The 27,915-nt window shown below is 39.6% G+C and overlaps 1 protein-coding gene across 3 annotated transcripts in view; it reads right to left on the bottom strand.

The window, feature by feature from the left end:
- VPS8 (vacuolar protein sorting 8 homolog (S. cerevisiae)) overlaps positions 1-26,551 on the bottom strand; it is a 245,287-nt gene extending 218,736 nt beyond the window's left edge. For 2 of the 3 annotated variants that reach the window (XM_011981868.1, XM_011981866.1), the window contains exons 1-5: positions 26,464-26,551; positions 13,296-13,537; positions 11,822-11,890; positions 4,988-5,118; positions 2,880-2,973 (exon numbers count right to left, since the gene is read on the bottom strand). In XM_011981868.1, the coding sequence (XP_011837258.1) occupies positions 2,880-2,973; positions 4,988-5,118; positions 11,822-11,890; positions 13,296-13,448 (447 nt within the window). In that variant the 5' untranslated portion in view covers positions 13,449-13,537; positions 26,464-26,551. Of the gene's footprint in view, positions 1-2,879; positions 2,974-4,987; positions 5,119-11,821; positions 11,891-13,295; positions 13,538-25,898; positions 26,250-26,463 lie in introns of those variants that run through there. The other variant, XM_011981867.1, reaches the window with a different exon arrangement.
- Positions 26,552-27,915: the final 1,364 nt, after the last annotated feature.

Raw genomic sequence — 27,915 nt, 5'->3', positions numbered from 1 at the left:
TTCTACTACTAAGTAGGACTTTCCTATCTAGCAATTACCCAATAACCTCTAAATAAACCCCAACAGGGTATATTAAGTCAGTTCTCAAGCATAAGAAACTAAAACATAAAGAAGTGCTAGTCCCACCTCCCTACCAGTAACTACATGGCATTCAAAAAGTCACCTAACTTTTCTGAATATTAGTCTCCTCATCTGTTCAAAGAAATAGCAAATACTGCCCTATTTACCTCAGTGAGCTGTCCTGAGGATCAAATTAAATGTGAAGAATCAGATAAATATGGAAGAGTATCAATTCTATGCTTACATAGCTTTAAATAACCCTAAGAGTTTGTAGTGATACAGTACTGTAGTAGCAAAGAGCTTGCATATAGCAGCATCTATCCAACTTTGAGTGTATATATATATCTGTGTGTCAAACATGCCTAACATAATGCTCGACAATTAAGAAGCATGTAATACATAGTTGATAAATGATTAATTTGCATCTAGACAGGGAAAAAGAGAAATGGGACAGCAGATAAAGGTCATAAACTCTAGTAAGACCTCACTTAATGTTGTCAGTAAGTTCTTGAAAACTGTGACTTTAAGCAAAACAACTTAAACCAATTGTTTTTTTCTTCAATAACATTATAACAAAACGACATTGAACAAAATGATGTTATTCGAAGGCCTATTCTACATTCAAAATAGAGCCTGAATAATGAAATCAGAAGTCGCCTGACTTCAAAAGCTAAAAAAACACAGATATTTGGCAGCATTGTAGAGATTACAGAATTTTAGTACTGGTGTTGCAATATCTAAGGGTAGTGGGTCTCAAAAGCTAAAATGCATGAGAATCACCTGGGATGCCTGTATGTCTGGGATTCTTTAGGTCTGGGGTGAGCCCCAGGAATTTGCAATTTAATCAGTACCCTAGGAGATTGTTATACAGCGGACGCATTTTGAAAAAAACACTACAATAAGCTATCTCTAGTAGTTTAAAGTTGATCGTAAAAATAATAAAGATCCTTAAAAAAAAAAAAGTTACTTTGAATTATTTTAAAGTATGGTCACATGTCATACGACTTTGAAAAGGATCCCAAATTAAAAAACAAGCTTCAGAACTGCAAAAATTTCATCTCTCCTAAGTGTTTTCCATGCATGAACCCCAAAACTGTGATCAAGGCCCAAAGCAGGCCTAATAACATCACTAACCATATGGTTGAAGGCGCTATTGAGCAATTATTCAGGAAGAAATATCCAAAAATATAACTAGCTTTACATGTTAATAAACCAACCATCACAGGAAAGCATGCAATTTAAATTGAGCTGGTAATCCAAAAATAGGAAGGCACCGTATGATGACTGTCACAGGAAAGGCAGTTTTCATTTTAACATACCAAAGGAGCTCAGCCATAGCAATGAAATAAAAACAGAATGCAAACACTCTGGGATTTATTAGAATTTCCCCTCCTCTTCAAGGGGAAGGAGAAACCCTTTTAAATAACAGATTTATCTAATCATTGTTCAGAGTCTGAGTTTTAGCTCAGTCTCCAATATTCAAAATATTTTTAAAACTGCACAGGTGGGTCAAATGACTGTTCTGGTTCATCTTGATTTTGAAAGGAATGAATTTCATCACCTACATAAGGATTAAATTCAGAAAACGTCATGGAAATGTAATCCTCAACAGGTGGTTCCCATTCTAGCAAATATGAGTTACTCTCCACCTAAAAGAGGAAAAACAATTGCCCAGGTTTCCTCCATTGCTTGTTGAGCATCTCTCTATTTAAATTTACTTCATGATATATGAGCTAGGTCAGGATACACCAACTGTAATAGTAAATACTTTTTTTTTTTTGGTATTTGCACTAAGGGCTTTTTCTGATAAACCTGAAAATTGAAATGCAATTGTGGTATCTTGTAATTCTGTATCAATCTCTCACCCTCGTGAAAAATCCAAACTTTTATTTCTTGTCCAACTTGGATATGCAAAATGCCGATTAAATGCCCCAAAAAGAACATAAAAACACATCAAACTTCCTGGAGTATAAATCTGTCATTATCATTATATATAGAATCTATACATTGTATTCAGAAAACCAAAACTGAAAGACTACATAAAACTACCGGCTGTGAGGTCAAAAGAAAAGTCTGATAGTGTCAAACGAAAAGTCTGCCATCTATGGACCGTTAAATACTGTTTACGTTAACCCAGTGCTCTACATAATTTTCAAAAAAGGCCACAAATATTCTGTTCCAGCCATTTCACACATTCGCCACATTCACCAGTGCCACCTCCAGTTCACAACAGAGGCACTACACTTGAAGCCAGAAACCCCAGTTTTGAATAAATGCCTTGCTACCTCCTAACAGAATGATCTAAGACAAGTTACTATCACCTTTCTGGGCCTATCTTCTCATTTGTAAAATAGAAAACAGCTTTACCTACTTTCCAAGTTGTAAGAATAAAAGAAATAAGGGGCATGAAAATACTTTTGTGAATTATAAAAAAATCATTCAAGTTGTAAAAGATTCTGATCATTTCCCCATATGAAAAGAGTGAAAAAAAAAAAAAAAAACAAGCACAGAATCTCAACAAATACACAAGATGGCAACTAAACAGAAAAGGAATTTAAAGAAAAGACAGTATTTATTTTCGGCTTGCTGCCATATTTCATTTAGGCACAGCCTAGACTCTGAGCAGAACTTTATTTTCATGGCTGCACTAATTTCTATGTCAAGACGTGTAGCCATGTCACACAAAAACCATGAAAGCCAGATTCTATTTTTCTTAAGCCTCGGGCCAAGAGAAGTGCTGTATTTTGTTTTATGCTCATTCCTACTTTATTATGCCATTGTAGGTTACAAAGTTGAGGGAAAAAAAACAAAATACTTACAGCTGCAGACACTATCTGGGCAGAAATTCCCTTCAAAAGTGAATGGCGCATAACTGATCCATGGAGTGAAAAAGAATCAGGTAATTTCTTCTTCCTAAAAATAAAGAAAAACATTTAAAAACAGACAAAAAAAGTGAAAAGGCGAGGTCCCAATGCTTTGAAAGAAAACACACACGCACAAAAAGCAGAAGACAACATTGTATGTTACTTGTTAGATCTGTTTTTAAAAGATGTATGAAGTATCTAACAATCTCACCTTAAAATGTATTAAACCCGCCTTGAACCTCAAAGAAGCACAAGCAGGAAAATGAATCAAATCACCATTCCTTTCTCACAATTCAAACTGCTCCATGCCCACCTTAGGAAATGCGACAGTAGGTTCTCATGTTCTCCAGAAGCCTGACTACAGAGCACTCCTCCGGCCTGCAAGTCTACATTACCCTACTGCCTTCTTACCCTTGCTCACCTTTCCTGCGCTGCTGCTCCTCCTATGACCATCCTCTCATTCTTCAACCACTTCCTCAAATCCCCCTTCTACTCATCCTCATATAAAAAGTAACTTTTAAACTTTTACCCAACATTACTGAGCACCTACTCTGTATGACTAGAAGTATGCTCTGGGAATACAAAAATAAGAAAGTCACAGTTACTACTGTCAAGGATCTCACAGCTTAGAGAGGCTGAGAAGTAACTCTAAAGAATGAATGTTACACTAGAAATATGAATTAAGTGCCATATAAATGCAAATGAAAAACAGTTTAATTCTGTTTATTTGGGGGACATTAAGGATAGCTATAGAAAAGAGAAGATGACTAATTTGACCTTAATGGATGACTAGGAGTTTGTCAGGCAAAAAGCATGGGCAGAAATATGAAGATGTAAAGGTGTGCAGTGTGTCTGGGGTATACACACACAAAAAGTATGGACTAGGAGGGCTGAAGTACGAGCGCTTAGAGATTAGGTCAAAACAGTAAGCATGGCCCAGACTGAGGCCATGCAGAGGAGTTCTGACTTAATCTTGTAGGTGACAAGCTGACACCATATCTTTTTATTTATTTATTTATTTATTTAGAGATGGAGTCTCCCTCTGTCACCCAGGATGGAGTGCAGTGGCGCGATCTTGGCTCACTGCAAGCTCTGCCTCCCAGATTCATGCCATTCTCCTATCTCAGCCTCCCGTCGAGTAGCTGGGACTACAAGCACCTGCCTCAACACCCAGCTAATTTTTTGAATTTTTAGTAGAGACGGGGTTTCACCGTACTAGCCAGGATGGTCCTGATCTCCTGACCTCGTGATCCGCCTGCCTCAGCCTCCCAAAGTGCTGGGATTACAGGCGTGAGAGACCACGCCTGGCCAATGACACCGTATCTTTTAAGCAGGTAGTAACCAGATCATCAAAAACATTTAAGTTATCTATTTGAAGGACACATTGCTGAACAGGTTAACATAACGTCCTGTTCAGCAACGTCCCCTATCCCATAAGAGATAACCTAAAGAAAAGAGCACTGACACCGGCAAAATTGAAGAAGAAAAACAGATCACTTTATCAATATTAAAGTTACACATGACTTCAATAATGTATTTACGATTTCTCCACTTCTCTTTCCTTTTCATATTCTCTCCAAGAATTGGAAGGTGAAAAGCAGCCCAAATTTAAGTTATTTAGGTTTAGAAGTCTTCTTCCTGAAATTTTAATCATCTTTGTGATTCTCTGAACCCACTCCAAGAGAATGAAGGCCGATCTTAGAGAATGCAGGTGACAGGGAGGTGCGGGAGGGTGCGCAGAACAGAAGGGTAGTGAACCAAGCTGCATGTTTCCACCACAGACACTGTGCCAGGTTTAATCTGTACTTCCTCCAAGGGCTCTCCTGCTTCCAGGAGTCCCTGGCTATCATTATGGCTTCCTACCGAAGTGGTCATAGCACCTACCCTTTTACCTTCTTCCTTAATGGTGCCAAAATCTTCAAGATATTATATCCCTTCTACTTCCTATGCAAGGCTTCAACAGACCATATTGTACTTTAAAAAGTACAATAGAGTACAATATTTACATTTGAAACAATTAAATACTTCAATTGTAAGCAAGTATGATTTACATGAATACCTACCTCTTTAAGTTGGTCCTGTCACCACTATCTGAGCTTGCCACAGATGAAGTATCATAGGAGTGAGAATCAATAGTATCAATGTTTAACAATGTAGGATCCTCAAGAACAAAAGACTCATCTTCATCATCAGTCTAAATTGGAAGAAGATAAATCAATACATTCAAAATCCAAATACTCTATGAAATAAGACAGGTATTAATGGGTTTCTCCAGAGCACACAAGTGCTTATTTCTGCCTTTCACCTCCATTCCATGCATTCTTATTGACCAGAAAGGCACCATACAGAATTATTAGTATTAAATTCTAGATAGCTATTTCTTTCTACAAAGAAGTCACCCCAAAAACTTCTTTCTTGTAGCAGGAAGAAGCAGAAGCCGTTATGCAGATTACTGTTAGCTATAGAATATTTCTTAAAAATCAAGCTTTTACAGATGATTTAGCAGTTAACTAACAGCCAATGGCTCATTTGAAGAAAACAAACACCATCTGACTATAAATAGTCTACTATAAAAAAATATGACAAGCAGACAGCAGAAAGGCATTCGGGTTGGAAACAGCACAGAAAGACTCAGTGATTTCACAATACAGATTTTGTCCATGGGAAAAGTAGTAGTCCAAAATGTCTGGAGGATATAAGCAGAAGCTGGAGATGACCCTAGAAAGATAAGCTGGTACCCAAACCATAAAAAGCCTTATATTCCATTACACTAGATGGCAGCAGGGCCCATGTCTATCTTGTTCATCATTGTACCTCTAGTGCCTAGTATAATGCCTGACACATAACCAGTACTCATTTAATGAGTATTCAGTATACTATATATAGCAGGCAGTGGGAAGGCAACTGACATTTTTAAGAAGTGGAAAGACATGATGGGAACCATGTTTTACAAAGATGAGTGGGGCAGTATGAAGAATGGATGAGGGGAAACAAGAAGACTTTAAAGACCAGTAAGAGGGCCATTGCACTATCAAGGAGAAACAGGAGATCCCAACCTAAGAAGCTGCAGAAGAGGTCAACAGAGGGAATGATGAAACACATTACTGAGAAAAAATCAAACGTCTCTGGTTACCATTGAAATGGGGGATTGAGTAGGGGTACAGATGGGAGGAGAGGTAAGGGAGAAGTCAAAGAAGAGTACAAGGTTTCCAGCTTCTATAACTAGGCAAAGGGTGATTCTACTCACTGAAACTAGAAAGCAGACAAATGGCAGATAAAGCAGGATGAGGTACTTGGCTTTGCACAAGTTGATTCTGGGTGACAAATATCAGAGAATGATGTCTCACCGTCTCTTTCAGCTGCACTACCTTCTGCCTTACCATTTCCAATCAATGTGCTTGAGAGATTAATGTCTACTCACTACCTTGACTCCACTCATTACAAGCTCCTACCAACCTTGCTGATGTTACTAGCCAAATCTACTGGTCTGCTTTCTGTTAGTGTGTTCTTGTCCTCCAGGCATCATTTAACCCTGTTGACCATTCCCTGTCACCCAGGCCAGTATGCAGCAGCACAATCACAGCTCACTGGAGCCTCAAATTCCTGGACTCAAGCAATCCTCCACTCCAGCCTCCAAGTAGCTGGGACTACAGGTGCATGCCACCACGCCTGGCTCATTCCCTACATCTTGAAATTTTCTTTTCCTTTGGTTTTCGGTACATCTCTCCTTCCTGGTTCTCCGCTAATTTATGTGTCCTCCTATTAGTCACATGCTAGCTTCTTCTCAGCCCAACCTTTAAATACGACTGTCCCTCAGGATTATACTCTAAGCTCTCTTCTTCTCTTCCTACTTCATGTACTTCCTATTTGAGTAAGCTCACCCATATCTATAGCTTTAAGAACCATGTTATCTAATGACTCCAAAATCTGTGTCTTTAGTATCAACATTTCTCAAGGTTTAGGTCCAAATTTATAACTGCTTTCCAGATATCTCTACACATAGGTCTTCTAAGAACAGGGTTAGGACTGGCAATAAGACAATATGTTGCTTGAGTGCTGTAAAGATTGGAACAATTGCTGTAGGAAAAGGGAAGGAAATAATTCAAAAATAAGTATGGCAGCATCAAGATCTTAAACAAGAGAGTCAATCAAAATGTTATTTGATTTTCTTAAAAAGTCTGGAGACATAATTAAAGAAAATGGATCAGATGAATTAAGCCAGGCTTACAAGATAAGTGAAAGAAAAAGTGAAGGGAAAAAAAGAAGTGAAGATGTCAAGACTGAATTTAAAACTACTGCTGCACAGCAAAAGTATCAATTATCCCCAAACTGATGTGAAAAAAACTGCACAATCCTTTCAAATTTCAGCTGATTTGTGTATGTGTATGTGTGTGTGTGTGTGTGTGTGTACTGATAAACTAATTCTAAAACTTACATGAAAATGCAAAAAAAAAAAAAAAGGCAATCTTGAATAACATTAAAGCTGAAAGTTTTTGAACTACCAGATACCAAGACCTATTACAAAGTTTCAATCACTAGAACGTGAGATTGAGGCAAGTATGGACACACCAATGGACTCAGATCCACACATATTTATATATCCACCTGATTTATAACAAAAGTGACACCAGACGAGAATACTCTTTTTAGTACATGCTGCTGGCTCATAGCTCACACTATCACACCCAAAAATAATTCCAGATGAATTACAGATCTACATATGACAGGAACAATGAAAATGTTAGAACAAAATAGGGTAACATCATCATAACCTTGGAATTGGAAAAATTTTCTTAAATAGGACACACACATGCACACAAATGGAAATTTTTAATAAGCTGAACTATATTAAGAACTTGTGCTCCTCAAAAGAAACTATTAATAGAGTGAAAAGGTAATGTACAGAAAGAAAGAAGATGCAATATGTATATCAAATAAAGGGCTTGTATTAGCATACATAAAGAACTCCTATAAATCATTTTAAAAATAAAACAACAGAAGTGGGCTAATTATATGAAAAAGCAATTCGCAAAAGAGATATCTAAACATATGTCAAAGTACCCAATTTCATTAGTCTTTAGGGAAATTCAAATTAAAACCATGATGTGATAGCACTACACATCTGTTAAGAATGAAAGTGAAGCCGGGCGCGGTGGCTCACGCCTGTAATCCCAGCACTTTGGGAGGCCGAGGCGGGCGGATCACAAGGTCAGGAGATCGAGACCATCCTGGCTAACCCGTCTCTACTAAAAATACAAAAAATTAGCCGGGCGTGGTGGTGCGCGACCTGTAGTCCCAACTACTCGGAGGCTGAGGCAGGAGAATGGCGTGAACCCGGGAGGCGGAGCTTGCAGTGAGCCGATTTCACGCCACTGCACTCCAGCCTGGGTGACAAAGCGAGACTCCGTCTCAAAAAAAAAAAAAAAAAAAAGAATGAAAGTGAAAAAGACAGAAAAATTCAAAAGTTTACAAGGATATAGTAATCAGAAATCGCATACACTGTTCCTGAAAGTGTATATCAAACCACCACTTTGAAAACCTGTGCCAATATATACTAAAGCTGAATATAACTATACCTGATGACCCACTAATTCCACCCCTAGGTATATGCCCAACAGAAATGTTTATAAAGCTGGGAACAGTGGTTCATGCCTGTAATCCCAGCACTTTGGGGGGCCAAGGCAGGCAGATCACCTGAGGTCAGGAGTTCAAGACCAGCCTGGCCAACATAGCAAAACCCCGTATCTAATAAAAATACAAAAAACTTTGCCACGTGTGGTGGCACATGCTGGTAGTCCCAGCTACTCGGGAGCCTGAGGCACGAGAATCACTTGAACCCAGGAGGAGGAGGTTGCAGTGAGCCCTGATCATACCACTGCACTCCAGCCTGGGTGACAGAGTGAGACTGTCTCAAAAAAAACAAAATGAAAACAGACAAAACCCAGAAATGTGTGTAAGTATGTATATGCCAAAACACACGAATAGGAAAATTTACAGCAGCATTCATAGTAGCCAGAAATTAGAAACTACACAAATACATATCAATAGTAGAATGAATAAAGGTATATTCACAAAGAATTTTACACAGCAATGTGAACAAATCTAAAAACATAATACTAAGGGAAAGACGTCAGAAACAGAAGACTACACACTATATAATTCCATTTATATAAAGTTCAAAGCAGGCAAAGTAATCAATGCTAGTAGAAGTTAGAGTAGTAATTACTCTGGGTTTGGGAACTAAAAGGACACAAGATGAGCTTCTGGGGTACTAGTAATGTTCTGTTGCTTTATCTGGATTCTGGTTACACAGGTTGTTCAGTTTGTTAACATTCACCACACTGTACACTTATGATTTGTGCACCTTCCTCTATGTATGATATACTTCAATGAAAAGTTCAAAAGAAATTTCTGGCTGTACAATCCAATAGCAGGATTGAAGTAAACCCAGGACTATTATCAGAGACTGGGAGATTAGAAAGGGTCAAAAGACTTGATCTTAATGAGGCCAAAACACAGGTTCAATGGAAGGGAATAGGGTGAAAAGGTGATAGTTAGAGAATGGAATTTCAAAATTTAAAATCTCAGAAGAAGCATAGTTTCGAAGGATGGCAATATCTAGTAACATTATTTCATGCCCTAAATTCTGAGATCCAGGATGTCTCAGTAATCTCTACATTTCTATTTTAAAAAGTATTGGCCAGGTATGGTGGCTCATGCCTGTAATCCCAGAACTTTGGGAGGCTGAGGCAGGCAGATCACTTGAGGTCAGGAGTTTGAGACCAGCCTGGCCAACATGATGGTGAAACCCTGTCTCTACTAAAAATACAAAAATTAGCTGGGCATGGTGGCGGGCGCCTGTAATCCTAGCTACTTGGGAGGCTGAGGCATGAGAATCGCTTGAGCCTGGGAGGTGGAGGTTGCGGTGAGCCAAGATCGTGCGACTGCACTCCAGCCTGGGTGACAGAGCAAGACTCCAATCTCAAAAAAACAAAAACAAAAAAACAAAAAAAAAAACTTGGATGTCCATTTCTTCCCAGTCTCCCTTAAGGTTGATATTAATGAACATTATAGAATATATGCATCCACATATCCTGAGAAAAGGGCTTATCTACATTTTCTACTTCGGCCCGTTTCATTGTCTCTTCAGTCATTTTCTTTATTACTCCCCACAGCCCCCTTATAGTCTTCATAATGGTCTACAATTTGAACTATGTTTTCTTCCACTTACGACTTGCCTGGTTCCCTGGAGGTGTAAAGTCTGGCCACTTCCCAGCCTCATTTTCCTCTCAAGCACAGAGATAGTCATATTGCACTTTATAACCCCAACATCTAACACCATGACCCAAATACACCAGGCACTCAAACTACTATTGAGGATGATAACAGTGTTATCTTCTTAGTAAACCACTAATGACTATACTTACTGTTACTCATAGATAAGAAAGTTATTGTGCAAGAACAGTTTTCCTTCATTGGGAACTACAGCTCATTCATATGAGCATTATTTTCTTTGCTGATATTATATAATGATGTACAAACAAGGCCTTATACACAGTTCTCTAAGATTATTTTTATTTTACACTTAATAAGATAATTGAAATGAGGACGCAATTAAGGCCATTTTAACAAAACTGACTAAAATTAATCTTCTCACCTCTAAATGAAAGATTTTCTCTATATTAGAAAGTAAATAAAGGACATTTCACTGTAACAGAATATTCTTTCATGGACCAAAGCCTTCTTTGTCAAAACTAAAAATGCCTAAGTCTTCACACAGAACATATAGAAGACTTCTGAAGTTAAAACACATTCAAAGTTAAAATACATTCAAAGTAACAGCAACATCAAACTGATATAAAAAACAGAAATAAAAGCCATATGAGAAAAATAAAAGACACAATTGACAGAGAAAGTAGTTTGTATCCTATAAAGTGTTGCCTATAACCCTAATAGGATAGACAGAGGCCCAACTCACTCAGAGCTTTGGTATACGTGGGCATTTTTGTCAGGGAACTTTTGGGTCCTTATCTTTTGGAAAACATAACTGCGGATTTGAAATAGATTTATACATTGCAAGGTCTTTCTCAAATTAGAAGCTAAAACCTCCAAGGGAAGTCCCAAGCAAGGTTTTAAAAGATGAAGAAGACTGAGTTGAAGGGTTGTCAGCAGATGCAGGGTACATAAAACAGGCGTGCTTCACCAACCATGGACTCTCACAGAGCCCCTTTAGAAAGCCTTTCATCTCCCAATTCAGAAAAGAATAACATCATTTCAAAACTCTGAAAAACTTTTCAATAGAAATGGCATTCATAAGATAAACTATAAAAGATTAGTTTTCTCCATGTAGAAGAGTGATGAAGCTTATTATAAGGTTGCAAGATGTTCTTTAGTGTCAGAGGACAAGCTATTTGAATATCAGTGGTAGAGAAAACTTAACCATTAGCAACACATAATACAAACCTCAAAAGTGACATAAATTTTGCATCTCAATTCACTTAATAATATATATTTTAAAGTCTGCCAAGTATTAGGCATTGTTCTGAGCACAGAGACTAAAGATGAACAAGAGATGGTTTATGCCCTTGAGAAGCTCACAATCTAGACTACTGCTATCCAAGAGAACTTCCTGTGATGATGGAAATACTCTTTATCTATGCTGTCCCCTAGCCACATAGTAGCCACTAGCCACACGTGGCTATTGAGCACTTGAAATGTGCCTTGTACAGCCAAGGAATTAAATTTGTATTTGATTATAATTAATTTAAATTTTAAACTGACACACATGACTAGTGGCTACCCTACTGGAGAGTGCGCATCTAGGTGCATTTATAACTAATCCAAAAAGTATTAAGATTAATGCCACGAAATGACAATAATCATTAATATTCACTTACCTCATTTAGTATGCTTTCCAGTGTTGGAGGAGTATCAACTTGAGGAATATCAAACTCCTTGTCATCAATCTAAACAAAGAAAAAAAATAATGCTCACAAAATGATGCCTTTCCCTTTATAACTGTGAGGGGTTTCAGTTTATTAAAATCACCATCAATTGAAAGACAAACTTACCACCACAATGATCAACTCAAAAATCCATAGTAATAATCAAGTCAAGACTACAGAGTGATTTCCTTTCCTATCTACACATTCAGTTACTATCAAGGACATATATGCACTAACTGCACTATCCTGACAGCCCTTTCCAGAACGCTTTTTTTCTTGAGACAGAGTCTCGCTGTGATGCCCAGGGGAGTGCAATGGTGCGATCTCAGCTCACTGCAACCTCCGCCTCCCAGGTTCAAGCAATTCTCCTGCCTCAGTCTCCTGAGGAGCTGGGATTACAGGCACACGCCACTACACCCGGCTAATTTTTTTTGTATTTTTAGTAGAGGTGGGGTTTCACCATAAGGCCAGGCTGGTCTTGAACCCTTGACCTTAAGTGATCCGCCCATCTCGGCCTCACAAAGTGCTGGAATTACAGGCATGAGCCACTACGCTCAGCCTACTTTCCAGAAAACTTCTGTTGAAAGACTTCTGCATCTGCTTTCTTAAACATGACAAAACAACATCGAAGAAAACCCCTAATTTTCTAAGTTTAGGCATAAGTCATAAGCAATAAGCAAAAGTCTGACATCATATTTCTTAGTTATTTCATAAATTATGGTGAGAGATAATTAGGTCAAGCAACTTGTCATTAAATATCCTCATACTCACAGAAACCCATTAACATAATATTAAATCAAAGGGAGAAAAAAATGCTGTGCAAGATAAGGAACCTACCACTGGCTCTGTGACTTTGAGAAGTCATTTACATAGCTGCATGCCAGTGTCTTCATCTACACAATGGATTATCAGAGTGTTGTGAGAGTTGTGAAGCTCAAATGACAACATGAATCAAATTGTTTCATAAACTGTAATGGACTATACAGATGAAGAGTAATGTCATCTCATAAAACTACACACATGCGAGGTCAAGAAGGGAGAAGTGCTTGAGTCCAGGAGTTTGAGACAAGCCTGGGCAACATGGCGAGACCCTCTCTACAAAAAAATTAAAAGTTAGGTGGGCGTGGTGGCACACACCTGTGGTCCCAGCTACTTGGGAGGCTGAGGCGGGAGGATCACTTGAGCCCAGGAGGTTGAAGCTTCAGTGAGCCATGTCTGCACCACTGTACTCCAACCTGGACAACAGAGTGAGACCCTGTATCCAAAAAAACAAAAAAAAAAAGCAAAAAACAAACAAACAAAAAAACTATACACAGACTCCTATTAACCCATGCAAAAACGACAGACTTAGAGCCTCTGGGTCACAAAGCGTACTCTAACCAACACTGGTTAAACATTATCACTTGACAAAAGTTGAAATTTTTACCAGATCATTTTTGAACTCCAGTTCCTTGTCCAGATCTATGTAAGAGAATTTTGAAAGTGAAGCTTCTAGATTGAAGGACTTATTCAGCTCGTCTTCGCTCGTCTTGGCACAGAGGCTCTGTTCCACATTTTCATGGTCTGGTTCATTTTCCATATTTACTTCTAATAACAGTATTCAGTCCATCAAAGCAAGTGTTCTTTTGTTTGTTTGGCCTTAGCTCACAAAGACCTGAATGATTATCTCTTTTGAAAAAAAGAAAAAAAAAAAAAGTGTAATTTAGATTTCCTCCTTGTCAATTAGACATTCCAAAGATTTACTTGGTCAGATTTCACCTAATCATCTGATTGCAGGCAAACTGAAATTAACAGCAGGGTACAGGGTATATTATTGGGAGAGGGCTTCAATGACAGCATAAAGGAGGAACACCTAACTTGGGCTCAAGGACTTTGGGAAGTGGCCCGCCACCCAAAGTCATGAAACTGGTGATAGTGATAACTTAACAGGCTCAGCCACTAGACCTGGTACCAACTAGATTTATTTACCTAACAGCATAAGGGTAAATCGGTGCCAACAGCTGCAATTAATGCCTTCCTTACATTCCAAACCCCAGGGTAGTGCTCCAGTTCCCCTGGAAATAAGCATATAAACCAGTTTTGTTGTTGGCCTCTGCACAGGGCCACAGATGTCTCTGGGAGTTTAGCAGAAACACCAGGGATGAACAACTAGCTATTTAATACAACACAAGCAAACCTAGGGGTTCAGATCTATTAAAGGAAACAACAATGACCCCAAGATAAAATAATTCCATAGCCTACCAGAGAGTTCTAGAAAGAGAGCTAGTCATAGAGAAACATGGATACTTTCAGAGAAAAATAAGATACTAAAGAAAACTAGAAAAGTATATAGCTTTTTATTATTTCACAGCTCTAAATGATAGATCGCTCTTATATCAAAAATCACAGATAATTTGGTTTACTTGCAAAACTGTCATTTTTAGAAAGTTAAATATACTTAAAACATTACTGTAAGTTTAATAATTAAATTTGCTTTTAAATGATTTTACGTTGTGTTTCAACTAGGCTACAAGGGACCTAACTTTAAAAAGTTCAATTAGCTTTATCTGTTTAGAATAAAGCAAAAACATGAAAACACAAACAATGCCCTAATAATAATAATAATAATAATAAAGATCATTTTGTTTTCTAAACTAGATGTTTGTCACAGTACCAAACAACTGGCAAAATTCTCAGTGCAAAGCTCTTTCAAACTACATATTGCCCTTAGTGGGTATAAACACCACTACCACCAACAACCCTTGCGCTGTAGTCAGCTTCTCTTAGTAAATTAGATTGTGCATGTTAGTGAAGGCAGAAAAAAAAGGCTTGCAATTACTGAGTCACTTAATTTCTTTTAAGAAATGGAGTCTCGGCCGGGCGCGGTGGCTCAAGCCTGTAATCCCAGCACTTTGGGAGGCTGAGACGGGCGGATCATGAGCTCAGGAGATCGAGACCATCCTGGCTAACACGGTGAAACCCCGTCTCTACTAAAAAATACAAAAAACTAGCCGGGCACGGTGTCGGGCGCCTGTAGTCCCAGCTACTCGGGAGGCTGAGGCAGGAGAATGGCGTAAACCCGGGAGGCGGAGCTTGCAGTGAGCTGAGATCCGGCCACTGCACTCCAGCCTGGGTGACAGAGCCAGACTCGGTCTCCAAAAAAAAAAAAAAAAAAAAACAAAAGAAATGGAGTCTCACTATATTGTCAACGTGGCCTCCAACTCTTGGGCTCAAGCCATCCTCCAGCCTCAGCCTCCTGAGTAGCTGGGACTACAGGTATGTGCCACCATGCCTGGCTTGAAATAACTAATTTTTTAAAAAGTGAACTGAGATTAGTTGCTTTTAAACAATATGCCAAAAATTCACTGACAATTTTATCTAATGAAGCTCATTATTTTAGTACCTATAATTAATTTCACTTCCTTTCATGTTTCATTTTTATCATATTAAAAGAAATGAATTTTTACTTTGTATAAATCATGGACTCATGAAACTGACTTTTCAAGAGCTGAAACCAACTTTTCTAGCTATTACACTATTTGGTATATTACCAAATACAAACTAATTTCTTTCACATGCTACAGAAAGTAGGCTTTCTGTTTATAGAGTCATGTCCTATAAAACACATGCTATCAAACACATTCCTAGAACACATAACTGAGGCCACTCTTTGCCTGGCAACATTTTAAAGTATCTTTCCAACATCATCAGGTTCTAAATATAGGGCTCCTTTTGCAATAACCCAAATGCAGTAGCAATACTAATGTTTATATGCATTTCTTCAAAGACCTTGGCTCATGACAAATTACTTTTTAATAAAGTCTTTCAACTCCTATTTGTATCACTAAGCAAGAATGGTTGCAATTATTTAACAAGTATTTACAAACACGCGCAATCTAATTCACTTTCAGTGGTTCCTACAGATAGTTATTAACTTTTATTCTTATACGTTTTTCAAAAATAGTGGGAAAGACCATATGGCAAAATAATATTTATTTAAATGATTTAATAATCTAAAATGATTCATATTTTATATTTGTCTCTCCAAAATAACTCATAAAGAAAAACAATTTTTTCCAGCTCTTTTTATCTCATATCTGGAGTTATTAAGAGGTTCCAAGACCATATAACAAGTTAGCATCTGTGAACCCCAATATCACACTGAAGAAGTGTCAGGTGATCAAGCACTCCCTCAAGACTTCATCCTGCCAAGCTACCCTGCCCCATTTCTGTCCTTCATTTCACAGAACTCCTTTTACTGATGGGATGTGGTGGCAAAGTGGAAAGAACACAAGCCAAAGAGTCTATTAAACTCAGGCCTGCAGTTGTGGCCACTTTTCTTAGAAATGACCAGGAAATAGGCCGGGCGTGGTAGCTCACGCCTGTAATCCCAGCACTTTGGGAGGCCGAAGCAGGCGGATCACAAGGTCAGGAGATCGACACCATCCTGGCTAACATGGTGAAACCCCATCTCTACTAAAAAAAAAAACAAAAAATTTGCCGGGCATGGTGGCAGGCGCCTGTAGTCCCAGCTACTCGGGAGGCTGAGGCAGGAGAATGGCATGAACCCAGGAGGCAGCGCTTACAGTGAGCCAAGATGGTGCCACTGCACTTCAGCCTGGGCAAGACAGCAAGACTGCCTCAAAAAAAGAAATGACCAGGAAATAAACATTTATCACCACCCCGATCCCCCAAAAAATAAAATAAATAAATCAAGTCTGAATCTGGCCTTTATGACATCCCATCTGTAACCCTGGTCAATTTGTTTACCTTTTCTGAACCTCTCTATTTCTATATCATTAAAATGGAATATTGTAGACTTTGCGTTGTTTGCTCAGAACAGCGCCTCTTGTTCTGGGAAGGGTTCCTTCAAACCTTGTGTTCTTGTAGAGGCTAATGGTCAAAAATCCTTTGGTAAAAGGGATTATGTGATAGCCAGAGTCTTTCACCAGGATTCATTAAAATGGAACTGATGAGGAACAGGTATTTCCTGTTCTCTATACAACGAATAACGCAGCTGAGCAGACCCCACACTCCCCACCCAGCTCTCTTCTGCAGAAAAGAAATCATTCACTTAACACACACCTAACTAAACACTTGCTAAGCATCTGTCACTGGAGATGTACCTCTATTGACAGAACTAGGTTCTAGGTACAGATTCTCTAGCAAGAATGAAACCTATCTAAAAAACGAAGTAGAGGCCAGACACAGTGGTTTATACCTGTAATCCTAGCACTTTGGGAGGCCGAGGCGGGTGGATTTCCTGAGCTCAGGAGTTCAAGACCAGCCTGGGCAGCAACATGGTGAAACCCTGTCTCTACTAAAATACAAAAAAAAAAAACAGTAGCCAAGCGTGGTGGCGTGTGCTTGCAGTCCCAGCTACTTAGGAGGCTGAGGCAGGAGAATTGCTTGAACCTGGGAGGCGGAGGATGCAATGAGCCAAGAAGATCGCACCACTGCACTTCAGCCTGGGCAACAGAGCAACACTCCGTCTCTAAAAAAAAAAACAAAATAGAGAAGAAAGTCCTGATATTATTCAAACCTCAGATTCTAGTCTTCCATGAAGTTAGCTCTGCCCATTGCCTTGTGGCAGTTTGGCTACATAAGCCAACATATACTCTCCCAACTTCCCCCTTTCTTTTAGCACATAAAATTGGGAGTCCTGACTCTTATGAATGCAACTACCTACTTCGCAGGGCTCCTGTGAGGAACAAATGATATGACAATAAAGTATTTAGAATAATGTCTGGACATAATTTTCAACAGATATTAGCTATTATATTTAAAACCTCAAGATTTTCAAATTTTTCTAAAGTTAAAGATTCTAAAACAAAATCCAGTATTTTTGTATAGGTCTAGCCAGTGCTAAGCATATCAGAACAATATCCTGGGTATCATAGCAGTTCTTCATGAGCTGAATGGTAGGGGTTTTGTCTAAGAGTAGCACAGCCCCCACCAAAACAACAGGGACACTTAATAAAAACTTTCATTATAACAGAAGTGTCTTATTGTTACTAACTCATTCTAAAATCATGTTTTGGATTTTTTTAACATCAACATTAGTCTACGTTTTATTAGTGAAGCCAACTACGTCCCCTTTCCAAGTCCCTCTTTTGTCACTTACTAGCAGTTACTCCTTTCTTCATTTTAGTCAATTTTTCCAAACCAAAGAGACCTGATGAATCAAAATGTCATCATGCTCACATTTTTTCAAAAGGAGAGTTCACATGAGCAGCTTCTGTGAATTTTTCAGAAAGTACCTGAGCTGGGAAACTACCTGTGGTAGGCAGTATAAAGGCATCCAAGAGTGACAGTCCTAATTCCCAGAAACTATGAATATGTTACTTGATATGGCAAAAGGGATTTTGCAGGTTAAATTAAGACCTTGACAGGAAGATTATTCTGCATGATTTGGGTGGGTCCAATGTAATCACAGAGGTCCTTGAAAGTGGAAGAGAGAGGCAGAAGAGAACGTCAGAAAAAGAGATGTGACACGAGAAGTAGAATCAGAGAGACACCATGTCACAGGCGTTGAAGATGGAGAACGGGGCTCAGGAGTCAAGGATGCAGGCAGCCTGCAGAAGCTGCGAAAGACAAGGAAACAGATGGTCTCCTAGAGCCTCCAGAAGGACTGAAGTCCTGTCTTGACCTCTTAATTTTAATGAGAACTGTAAAATAAATCTGCATTGTTTTATACCACTAACTTTACGGTAATTTACAGCAACAATAGAAAATGAATAGACAGTTGACCCTTGAACAACACAGGTTTGAACTTCAAGGGTCCACTTACAGGTGGGTTTTCCTCTGCCTCTTCCACCCAAGACAGGGAGACCAACCCCTCCTCCTCCTCCTCAGCCTACTCAACCTTTAGACAAGGATGAAGGCCTGTATAATGATCCACTTCCACATAATGAAAAGCAAATATATTTCCTCTTCTTTAGACTCTTAATATCTTCTTTTCTCTAGCTTACTTTATTGTAACTATATAGTATACAATACAAATAACACAAAAAATATGTGTTAAATGACCATTAATGTTATCAGTAAGGCTTCTGGTCAATAGTAGGTAGTAGCAGTAAAGTTTTTGAAGAGTCACAAGTTGTACTCGGATTTTCCACTGGTTGAGGGGGCAGTGCCCTTAACCCCTGCATTGTTCAAGGGTCAACTGTACTAATAAATATAAGTTAATTTGTTTCTGGTCACATATCCAACATTCTGAAATATTAACCCTTCTCTTGTGGGTTGGTGTTGCCATGTGTTTATTAAGTAGGCCCTTCATTCCAATATATGCACCAATGATGAAATGCTTAATATATGATGCTTAATATTTCACACTTGATACCGATCCTGCTTCAGCTATCTCTTAAATGTTATCCCAGTAAAAGGTGGATAATGAACCACTCATAAATTCCTGTTGGGATGCAATTCTACAATTAGTTCTTCAACCAACCATCATGTGAGCTAGTGTTTTTATAGTTCTTAAGGGGATGCCATACCAGACAGTACTTGCACATAACAAAACAGGCTACATGAAGTATTTCTTAATCTCTCTTAGAACGAAATCAGATTAATCTGGTAAGAAATATATGTCACGGAATCACAATTACCCAGTACGCTGTCCTCTTCTGAGTGCTGATAAATGAGTATTTTAATAGTTCAGACATAAGATTATCTGACATCTTGATAATTCTGTTATTTCCTCTTGTTATTTCCAACCACTTAATAGATTCAAGGACTATTAAAAAAAGATATATGCCATATAAACAGCAATGACTTAATTATGACACTGGCTAACTGAATAAGAACTCTAGAATGTCTGACCTATATAAGGCCAAGTTAAACTTCCACCAGTTTTTTTTAAGAGATGGAATCTTCCTATGTCGCCCAGGTTAGCCTTAAACTCCTGGCCTCAAGTGATCCTCCTACCTCACATTTCCCAAGTAGCTGCAACTACCAGCCTGTGCCACCATGCCTGGCTTCTCACCAGTTTTCATCTCGGCAAACATTTATTCCTAACTGTTCTCAAGCTCCACGAGCCTATTTAATTCTCTGACATTCTTTTCCTCCTAAAAGTGTCATATGAGATACTTTTTCACATTACAATGAAATAGAATCAAGTTTTTATTTACCATATAATACTAGAAAAAAAAATCACAAAATCATGATATAGTAACAACATTACATGCAAACTTTATTTTTGGCCTTCCCAATCCAAGCATTTCTCTTCATTCCTTTGTTTTGTTTTGTGGTTTGTTTTGTAAAAGAAAAAAAATGCAATAGTGAGTTAACTTCTATTAGTTTTCTATTACCTTCCTCTGGCAAACGGACTTTTTTGTTTTGAGACAGGATCCCCCTCTGTCACCTAGGCTGGAGTGCAGTGGCATGATCTCGGCTCATTACAACCTCTGCCTCCCAGGTTCAAGCAATCCTCCCACTTCAGCCTCCCAAGGAGCTGGGTCTACAGGCGCACACCACCAAGGCTAGCTAATTTTTTGAATTTTTCATAGAGATGATGTTGGCCAGGCTGGTCTCAAACTCCTGGGCTCAAGCCACCTGCCCGCCTCAGTCTCCCACAGTGATGGGATTACAGGTGTAAGCCACTGTGCCCAGCACAAGTGGACTTATTTTTAACAGATTCCCAATGCCTCTAGGATAAAATCCCAAATTCTAAGCCTGTGACTCCAGCTATCACACGAGCGGATCCCTCTGGCTTCTTCCCTTACAATTGAATTTATTATTTTTGCACTAAGCATCCTTCATGGATAGCTTCCACTTTCCCTCCATGTCTGCTCGAGCTGATTCACCTTCCCTTTCCTTTCCTTTTTCTCTACATTTATCTAACTTCCTTTCTTCCTTCCAGGCACTGTTCAAACTGGATCTGCCTATGACCTCTTCCTTCCCTAACCATCCTCTGAATTCAGAAAACATGTCTTCTTTTAAAACAGTGGCTTGGCTCTTTCCTCATACTGATTCATTAGTGAATTTACCACGTGACTATCTTTTCTCCCCAGCTATATAATAAAAATGGGGCCATGCTTCTTTGAATATTCCACAACACTGGGCTTACTGGCTTGCACAGCTAGGGAGACATTCAAAAAATGTTTGATTAACATGGGAATTAGAGACTGGAACAACATCTGTGTTGCAAATTAAATACATAAGTGTTATTACTTGTAATTGTTAAGCTCCAGAGGATGTTATTTGACTCACAGCATATAGGAATCTATGTCATAATAAGTAAGCCAAGTTATAAATGAATATTACTTATATGTAGTCAAGCTTGTCAACCACTGCAGGTCATATTTATCAACTATCAGCTAAAACTTTGCTTCCTTAGAAAACCCTTTTTTTTGCCCTGCTCAACTAGACTATGTTCCCTGTTAATATGCACCCATAACATTGTTCTCCTCTTTTACTACACTTATCACATTGTAATCATTTCCTCATTGTCTAAACCACCATTCCTTGCCCCCAGTTGGAATGCAGGTTCCGTGGGAGAGCAAAGACCAGACCTGCCTTGTTCACCATTCTATTCCCTGTGCCGATACGACACGGTAGCTGATCAATCCACCCAACCCTCCCTCCCTGGGTAAATACCCAAGCAAGACTGCATCACTGGCTTCCAGAATCTCAAATAGCAGTCTGGTCATGTAATATAAAGTATGGTTAGTTACACTACTCCAAAACGCCTCCATCTGTGCAAGTTCCATTCTTTGCATCTAGGAGAGATATTTTTAAATCATTTAGCTCATTTATAACATGATGCAAACCCCACGATCTCGGATGTTTTATGTTCTTTTACGTTAATTCAGCCTAGAGGCCAAGATGAATTCAGTGGAAATGTACCATACTTCCATTCAATTTACAGGATTTCATCTATTACCTTCAGCAACAGGAAGGAGAGAAAAAGAAGTGATTCACATAGAGCTAGAGACTCTGCATACCTCCACTCAATAACTTCGTGCTTCATAGTGAGCACAGAATAGGAGACGGTCAGCTGCTGTTCTATGTCTCAGTTCTCACATGCCTCACACCCAAGCAATTCATGTCACCTGTGCTCAAAATAACAAACGCCATGCAGTTCCAACATGGAAAAACAAGATCTGGCTGTACTGGGCTTCCTGAGAGACCCAACACTTGTCAGTTTCTGATATGACTCCCTCTTGGAGTACTTTGAGGGTACTCAATTTTCACCTTACTCATGGCCTTTAGATACAGACCTTATTTAGAGCAACGTTACTATATACTGGGATGGGCTGCTTTACTTGACCCTGGAATTTCTTTCCAAGAAGGCACATTTAGGTAATTGTAGCTCACAATGCCAGAACTGCCACAATGAAAAAGCCCAAACTCTGTTTCTCTTTCTGTTCTGTTGGTGAACGTCTAAATGACGAGAGTGATCATAAGTACATACAGATTTTAAAATGTTAAAAAGAAAAGGGAAGGAATAGTGCCTCAGACCTTCCTGTATACAGTGCTAAGTTACTGCTATGAATTGTCAGACGCAATCTGGATACAGTGTTAAGTTACTGCTATGAATTGTCAGACGCAATCAGCTCCAGTCTAGAAAAGAAAAATCTAATCCCCTATCACAATACACAAAACAGTAACAAGAACTAAGTCTACAAATATATAATGTAGAAATTCTAACTTTATTGATCAGTTTTATATCAATATGTGTATGAGGTAATAAGTGAAATGAATAACAGAGAAAAATGATCACTTCCAGCTTCTATAATATTGTCTCCACTATCATGAGAAACTCTTTCCAGACCCACTTCAACCCCAAAGAACTCCTTCTAAAAGGCATAAGGGCCTTGTGTAGGCTGAAATATATTCCCTTTTCTTCTTTACGTAACTAATGCAGGTAAATTCTTATAAGTTAAATGCGCAAAAGATAGGATTCCACTTAGGTAAAGGCTGAGTGGATGATGGCCTTCTTTATTAACTTGCAATTAACTGTCATCTCAATTTCTGTTGGTTAGGTACCAAGAAGGATGTAGTGTCACAAGAGATTTATTCTTTTTTTTTTTTTTTTTTTTAAAGAGCAAGAAGTAACTGGAAGCATCTTGCTGAATTGCAACGGAAAAAATAAAGATAAAACACCCCAGCACCTCTGCCATCTTTCCTGGAGGGCAACTGCTTCTCCTCCATTCCAACCATATGATTTTGGTGGTGCTGCCAATCAAGTACCCTATCTGCCTAGCTACGGGAGCAGAACAGTAGGCACATCACATTCTTGTGTCCTATCTGGCCAATCAAGGTCCTTCTGGAATTTCTCTTTATTCTGGGGTGCTTAACCTTGGATGGCATAACACAGGAGTTGTCTGCAGTCACATCTTTTATGCACTTATATACAGTCATGTGCCCCAAAAAGACATTTTGAGTCAATGACAGACCACATATGCAACCATGGTCCCCTAAGATTACACATAATGGAGCTGAAAAATTCCTGTAGCCCAGTGATGTCATAGCTGTTGTAATGCAATACATTACTCATGTGTCTGTGGTGATGCTGGTGTAAACAAACCTACTGCACTGCCAGTAGTATAAAAGCTAAGCACATAAATTACGTACAGTACATAATACTTGACAATAAACTATGTACCAGTTTATGTATTTGCTATCCCATACTTTTTATCATTAGAGTGTACTCATCCACTTATTAAAAAATTAAAAAGTTAGCTGTAAAACAGTTTTAGGCAGGTCCTTCAGGAGGTATTCCAGAAGGCACTGTTATCGTAAGACAGTTCCCTATGTGTTACTGCCTCTGCAGACATTCCAGTGGGACCTTCCTGACTCTGTGCAGGCCTAGGGTAATGTGTTTGTGCCTTAGTTTTTAAAGATTAAAAAATTTTAAAATAGAAAAAAGCTAACAGAATAAAGATATAAAGAAAATATATTTGTACAGCTAATTGTACCATGTGTTTGTATTTTAAGCTAAGTTTTATCACAAAGAAGTTAAAAACTTTTTTAAAAGTTTATAACATAAAAGTTACATTACAGTAAGCTAAGGTTAATTTATTATTGGAGAAATAAAAAAAATTTTCATAAATTTAGTGTAGCCTAAGTGTACAGTGTTCAAAAAGTCTACAGTAGTGTACAGTAATGTCCTAGGCCTTCACATTCACTCACCACTCACTCACTGCCTCACCCACAGCAACTTCCAGTCCTGCAAACTCCCTTCATGGTAAGTGCCCCATACAGGTGCACTTACCTTTTAATCTTTTAAACTGTATTTTTACAGTACCTTTTCTATGTTTAGATATACAAATACTTGGCCATTGTGTTACAACCACCTAGAGTATTCTGTACAGTAACATGCTGTGCTGGTTTACAGTCTAGGAGCAATAGGCCATCCCACATACTCGGGGTGTGTGGTAGGCTATACCATCTCAGTTTGTATAAGCACACTATGATGCTTGCACAATGACAAAATTTGCCTAACTATGCATTTCTCAGAATGTATCCCCTAATTGTCCCATGATTGTAACAAGACAGAAGGAGGCTTGCAATTACAGTTGCAGAGGAAATAGGGAACTGAGGGTTACTGGTCCTTTGCAGAAAGGGAGAGACACGCAAGTACTCCATCACTGGAGTCACTGGATCTAGTGATACCCCAGCCCCTTCCAGGTTTGGAGCCAATAAATCCCTTTTAGCTTAAGCCCATTTGAATTTTCTGTCACTTGCAACAGAAATATCTTTGACTAAAAAAAGTGTAATTACTATTAGAGTAAACCTAAGAAATTCATAATAACAGTGAAAAATCCAACGCAAAGCTGTAGTTCCTTGCTAATACACAGAACACGTTTAATAATGTCATACAGCGTGAAGATAAGTCAAATATTCATTCAAGATTCAGTTAAGAATACAACAGTTTGATTTTACCACTATGTACAGATGGCACCTAAAGTTGTGGATCAAGAGAACATACCATCTAAACTCTACATAAGCTATCAATAGATCCAAAGTTAAACATACTTTATTAAGTTCAAAAGATCTTACTTCTCATTCACATACATAACTGACATTTTGTGTCACACTGGTTGAAATGTCAATGGAAGAGTGAGATACAACTAAGAATCACCAACATGTCCCAATATTCTGGAAGACAGAAAACATCTATCTGCTGACAATGGTCCAGATACGAAGGAAATACATTAAATATAAGGAAAAAATCAACATATTACTCTGTAAGAGCTCTGGAAAGAATTTTCTCACATATGCCTCTTTGACCATATAAAGCCCAACAGTTCAACGAATTTTTTTTTCCATTTATCTTTATTGCATATTCTACAGAACAGGCCAGCTATTGCCAGAGGATTCAATACCTACTCTGTGCTTGAATTTAACCATGAGCAAACCCATATCTTACACAAACGTGCAGATTCTCCATCCACATTTATATTAGATAAACCTCAAACACACACAGGCAGACATAGACATACACAGACAACATGTAATTATCTCCCAAACGCAGACATTTGGAATAAGGTTTAGCACCACAAGCTAACATCCATGCTTGTTTGGCTTGGGTTTTGGGTTTTTTAGTACGGGAAAATTGAGTATGGTAGAGGGTGGATGGTGCAGAGGACAGAAGTCTTCCTATTCGTTCTAACAAGAATTTAAGAAGTGGACGGGGTCTGTTTATTTAAAGAAGGCTCCCCAGCTAGCTATTCCTGATAACCCACGGCCATGGAACCTCTCACGGATCCTACCTCCTCCCACCCTATCCTGTGAAGCACTTCCATTGTGTACACCCAGACACTCTGAGTAGCTGTTTTCCTCCTTCCCCAGGTGCCACGCACGAAGAACAGGCCAAGGCACAGGAATAGCCTCGAACTTCAGAGGTCCACCTTTCATCCTGCTGCCCTCATTCTGGTGCACAACTTGCACGTGGAGACAAACTGGAACCAGCCTCACAGGGTGCGCACCGATCCTAAGAGGTGCATACCCCATCTAAGCCTCAGGCTCAGGCACCCTGATATCAGTCCCTGGAGGATAAAGGGGTCCACACCTGTTTTCCAGGCCCGACAGACGGGCTACACACCTGCTCCGCCCGGGAGTGGGGAGGGGCATGACACCCGCCGCCTAGACTCACAGTCGGGGGAGCGGGTGCCCCAGTCCCTCAGCCTAATTGTCGCAGGACTGTAACAGGACAGAATGAGGCTTGCAAATATAGTCGCAAAGGAGATAGGGAACTGAGGGGTTACTGGTCCTTTGCAGAAAGGAAGAGACACACAAATACATCACTGGAATCACTGGATTTAGTGATACCCCAACCCCTTCCATGTTTGGAGCCAATAAATCCCTTTTTACTTAAGCCCATTTGAATTTTCACATTCATTTGGAACCAGTAAGTGGAAATTGCCCGACCCAGTTCCGGGCCAACGTAGGACACGCCCCTCCACTCAAGAATCAACCCCGCCCGGCCCGTGGCTCGGGTCCGGCTAGCCAGTTAGGGGCTGCTCTGTCCGCTCCCCGAGGTCGCGCCGCTGTCGCGCTGGGAGGAGGCGCCGAGGCTCAGAGACCTGTCGCGCGCTTTCCTCCTACCCTGAATACGGCCCCTCAATCCTGTCTCCTCCCCACGGGCCCGCTCTCTGGAAACTCGTTACCTGAGCTTGCAGCCATTCTGGCCCTGGACCGCTGACCCACGTGACCGCACCCCAGCTTTAGCCTCACGCACGCGCACTACCTACCACTACTGGCCTCGCTTCCGCTTTTCTCCTCACACTGCTCCCCCTCCTGAGCGGTCCGCGCCTCTTCACCACGCCCCTATTTAAAGGGCCAGAGATATGCTGGCTTCCCCCACGGAAAAAACCGGTGATTCACATCTTGAAGACCAAGAGAATGGAAACGTGGAAAGAGTAGCGCGGACGAATAAATAGCAGTCCTTGAGGTGAGAGGAGAAAGCTCCTCCTTTAAGAAAGTGAACTTACTTGCAGCCAGCCCAGAAGGGGAACTGATTCCCTGCCTTTTGGAGTTTGCGACCAGTAAATATTTTTTAGCTTTTTTTAAGAAAAAGATGAACACAGAATTGCCAATTTATTTTGTCAAATAAGGACAACAGGCATACACATACTAAAAAACCAACTATTATCTTCTAATATATCGTCAGTATTGCTCCCCAAAATACATCTTAACACCAAAAATATAGGAGAAACATAGTGTCAAATAAAGAAAACTTCTGAAAAATAAATAAAAACATATGCTTATTTCTCTTATTGCTCCTGAAGAAAGGTGAAAGCTTTCAGAAGAGACTCGTTTCTAGAGTCATCACTGTAGGTAACATTAGCCCCAGGACACAGATTTTAGGCCTGCTGGGGGCTATGGTCAAGGAAATAGGAGGAAGAACACCAGAAGAAACTCTTGGAAGGAGATACAGAAAACATTCGGTTGGGCAGACATTTTTGAGCATCAGCCAGGTTCACTAGACTTCTGGGCCTTCAGAGAACCCAAAGATGGGTAAGACACTGCCCTGCCCTCCAGATATTTATTGTCTAAGAATTCAGTGTACAGACATAACAAAATACAAAGTAGGCTGTTTTGAGTAATATAAAGAAAGACAATTGAACCACCATTTTCAGATCACAGACAAGGGGAAAAGTTGAAACACTGAAGGAAGGATGTGGTATCTTGTCGGGGCCTTGAAGGATTTCAGTAGCAGAGAGCAGGGAGAATGCCAAGCTGAGGGAAGGCTGGGATCACAGTAGTATGAAGCAAGTTTGGGAACTAGTTACTGGCCTGATGTAGCCGTGGTGTGGGCAGTGGCTTTCAACCTTCTTTTAATCATTCCTCACAGTAAGAAATACATTTCAGGTCAGGCACGGTGACTCATGCCTGCAATCCCAGCACTTTGGGAGGCCGAGGCAGGTCGTCAGGAGTTTGAGACCAGCCTGACCAACATGGAGAAACCCTGTCTCTACTAAAAATACAAAAATTAGCCAGGCGTGGTGGCATGCACCTGTGGTTCCAGCTACTCGGGAGGCTGAGGCAGGAGAATCGCTTGAACCCAGGAGGCGGAGGTAGCAGTGAGCCAAGATTATGCCATTGTACTCCAGCCTGGG

This window comes from Mandrillus leucophaeus, unplaced genomic scaffold (genome assembly GCF_000951045.1).
Source record: "Mandrillus leucophaeus isolate KB7577 unplaced genomic scaffold, Mleu.le_1.0 Scaffold231, whole genome shotgun sequence".
In the NCBI taxonomy this organism is placed as follows: domain Eukaryota; kingdom Metazoa; phylum Chordata; class Mammalia; order Primates; family Cercopithecidae; genus Mandrillus; species Mandrillus leucophaeus.
The sequence above is the reverse complement of the archived record's forward strand: the minus strand, read 5'-3'. Positions and strand labels throughout refer to the sequence as shown.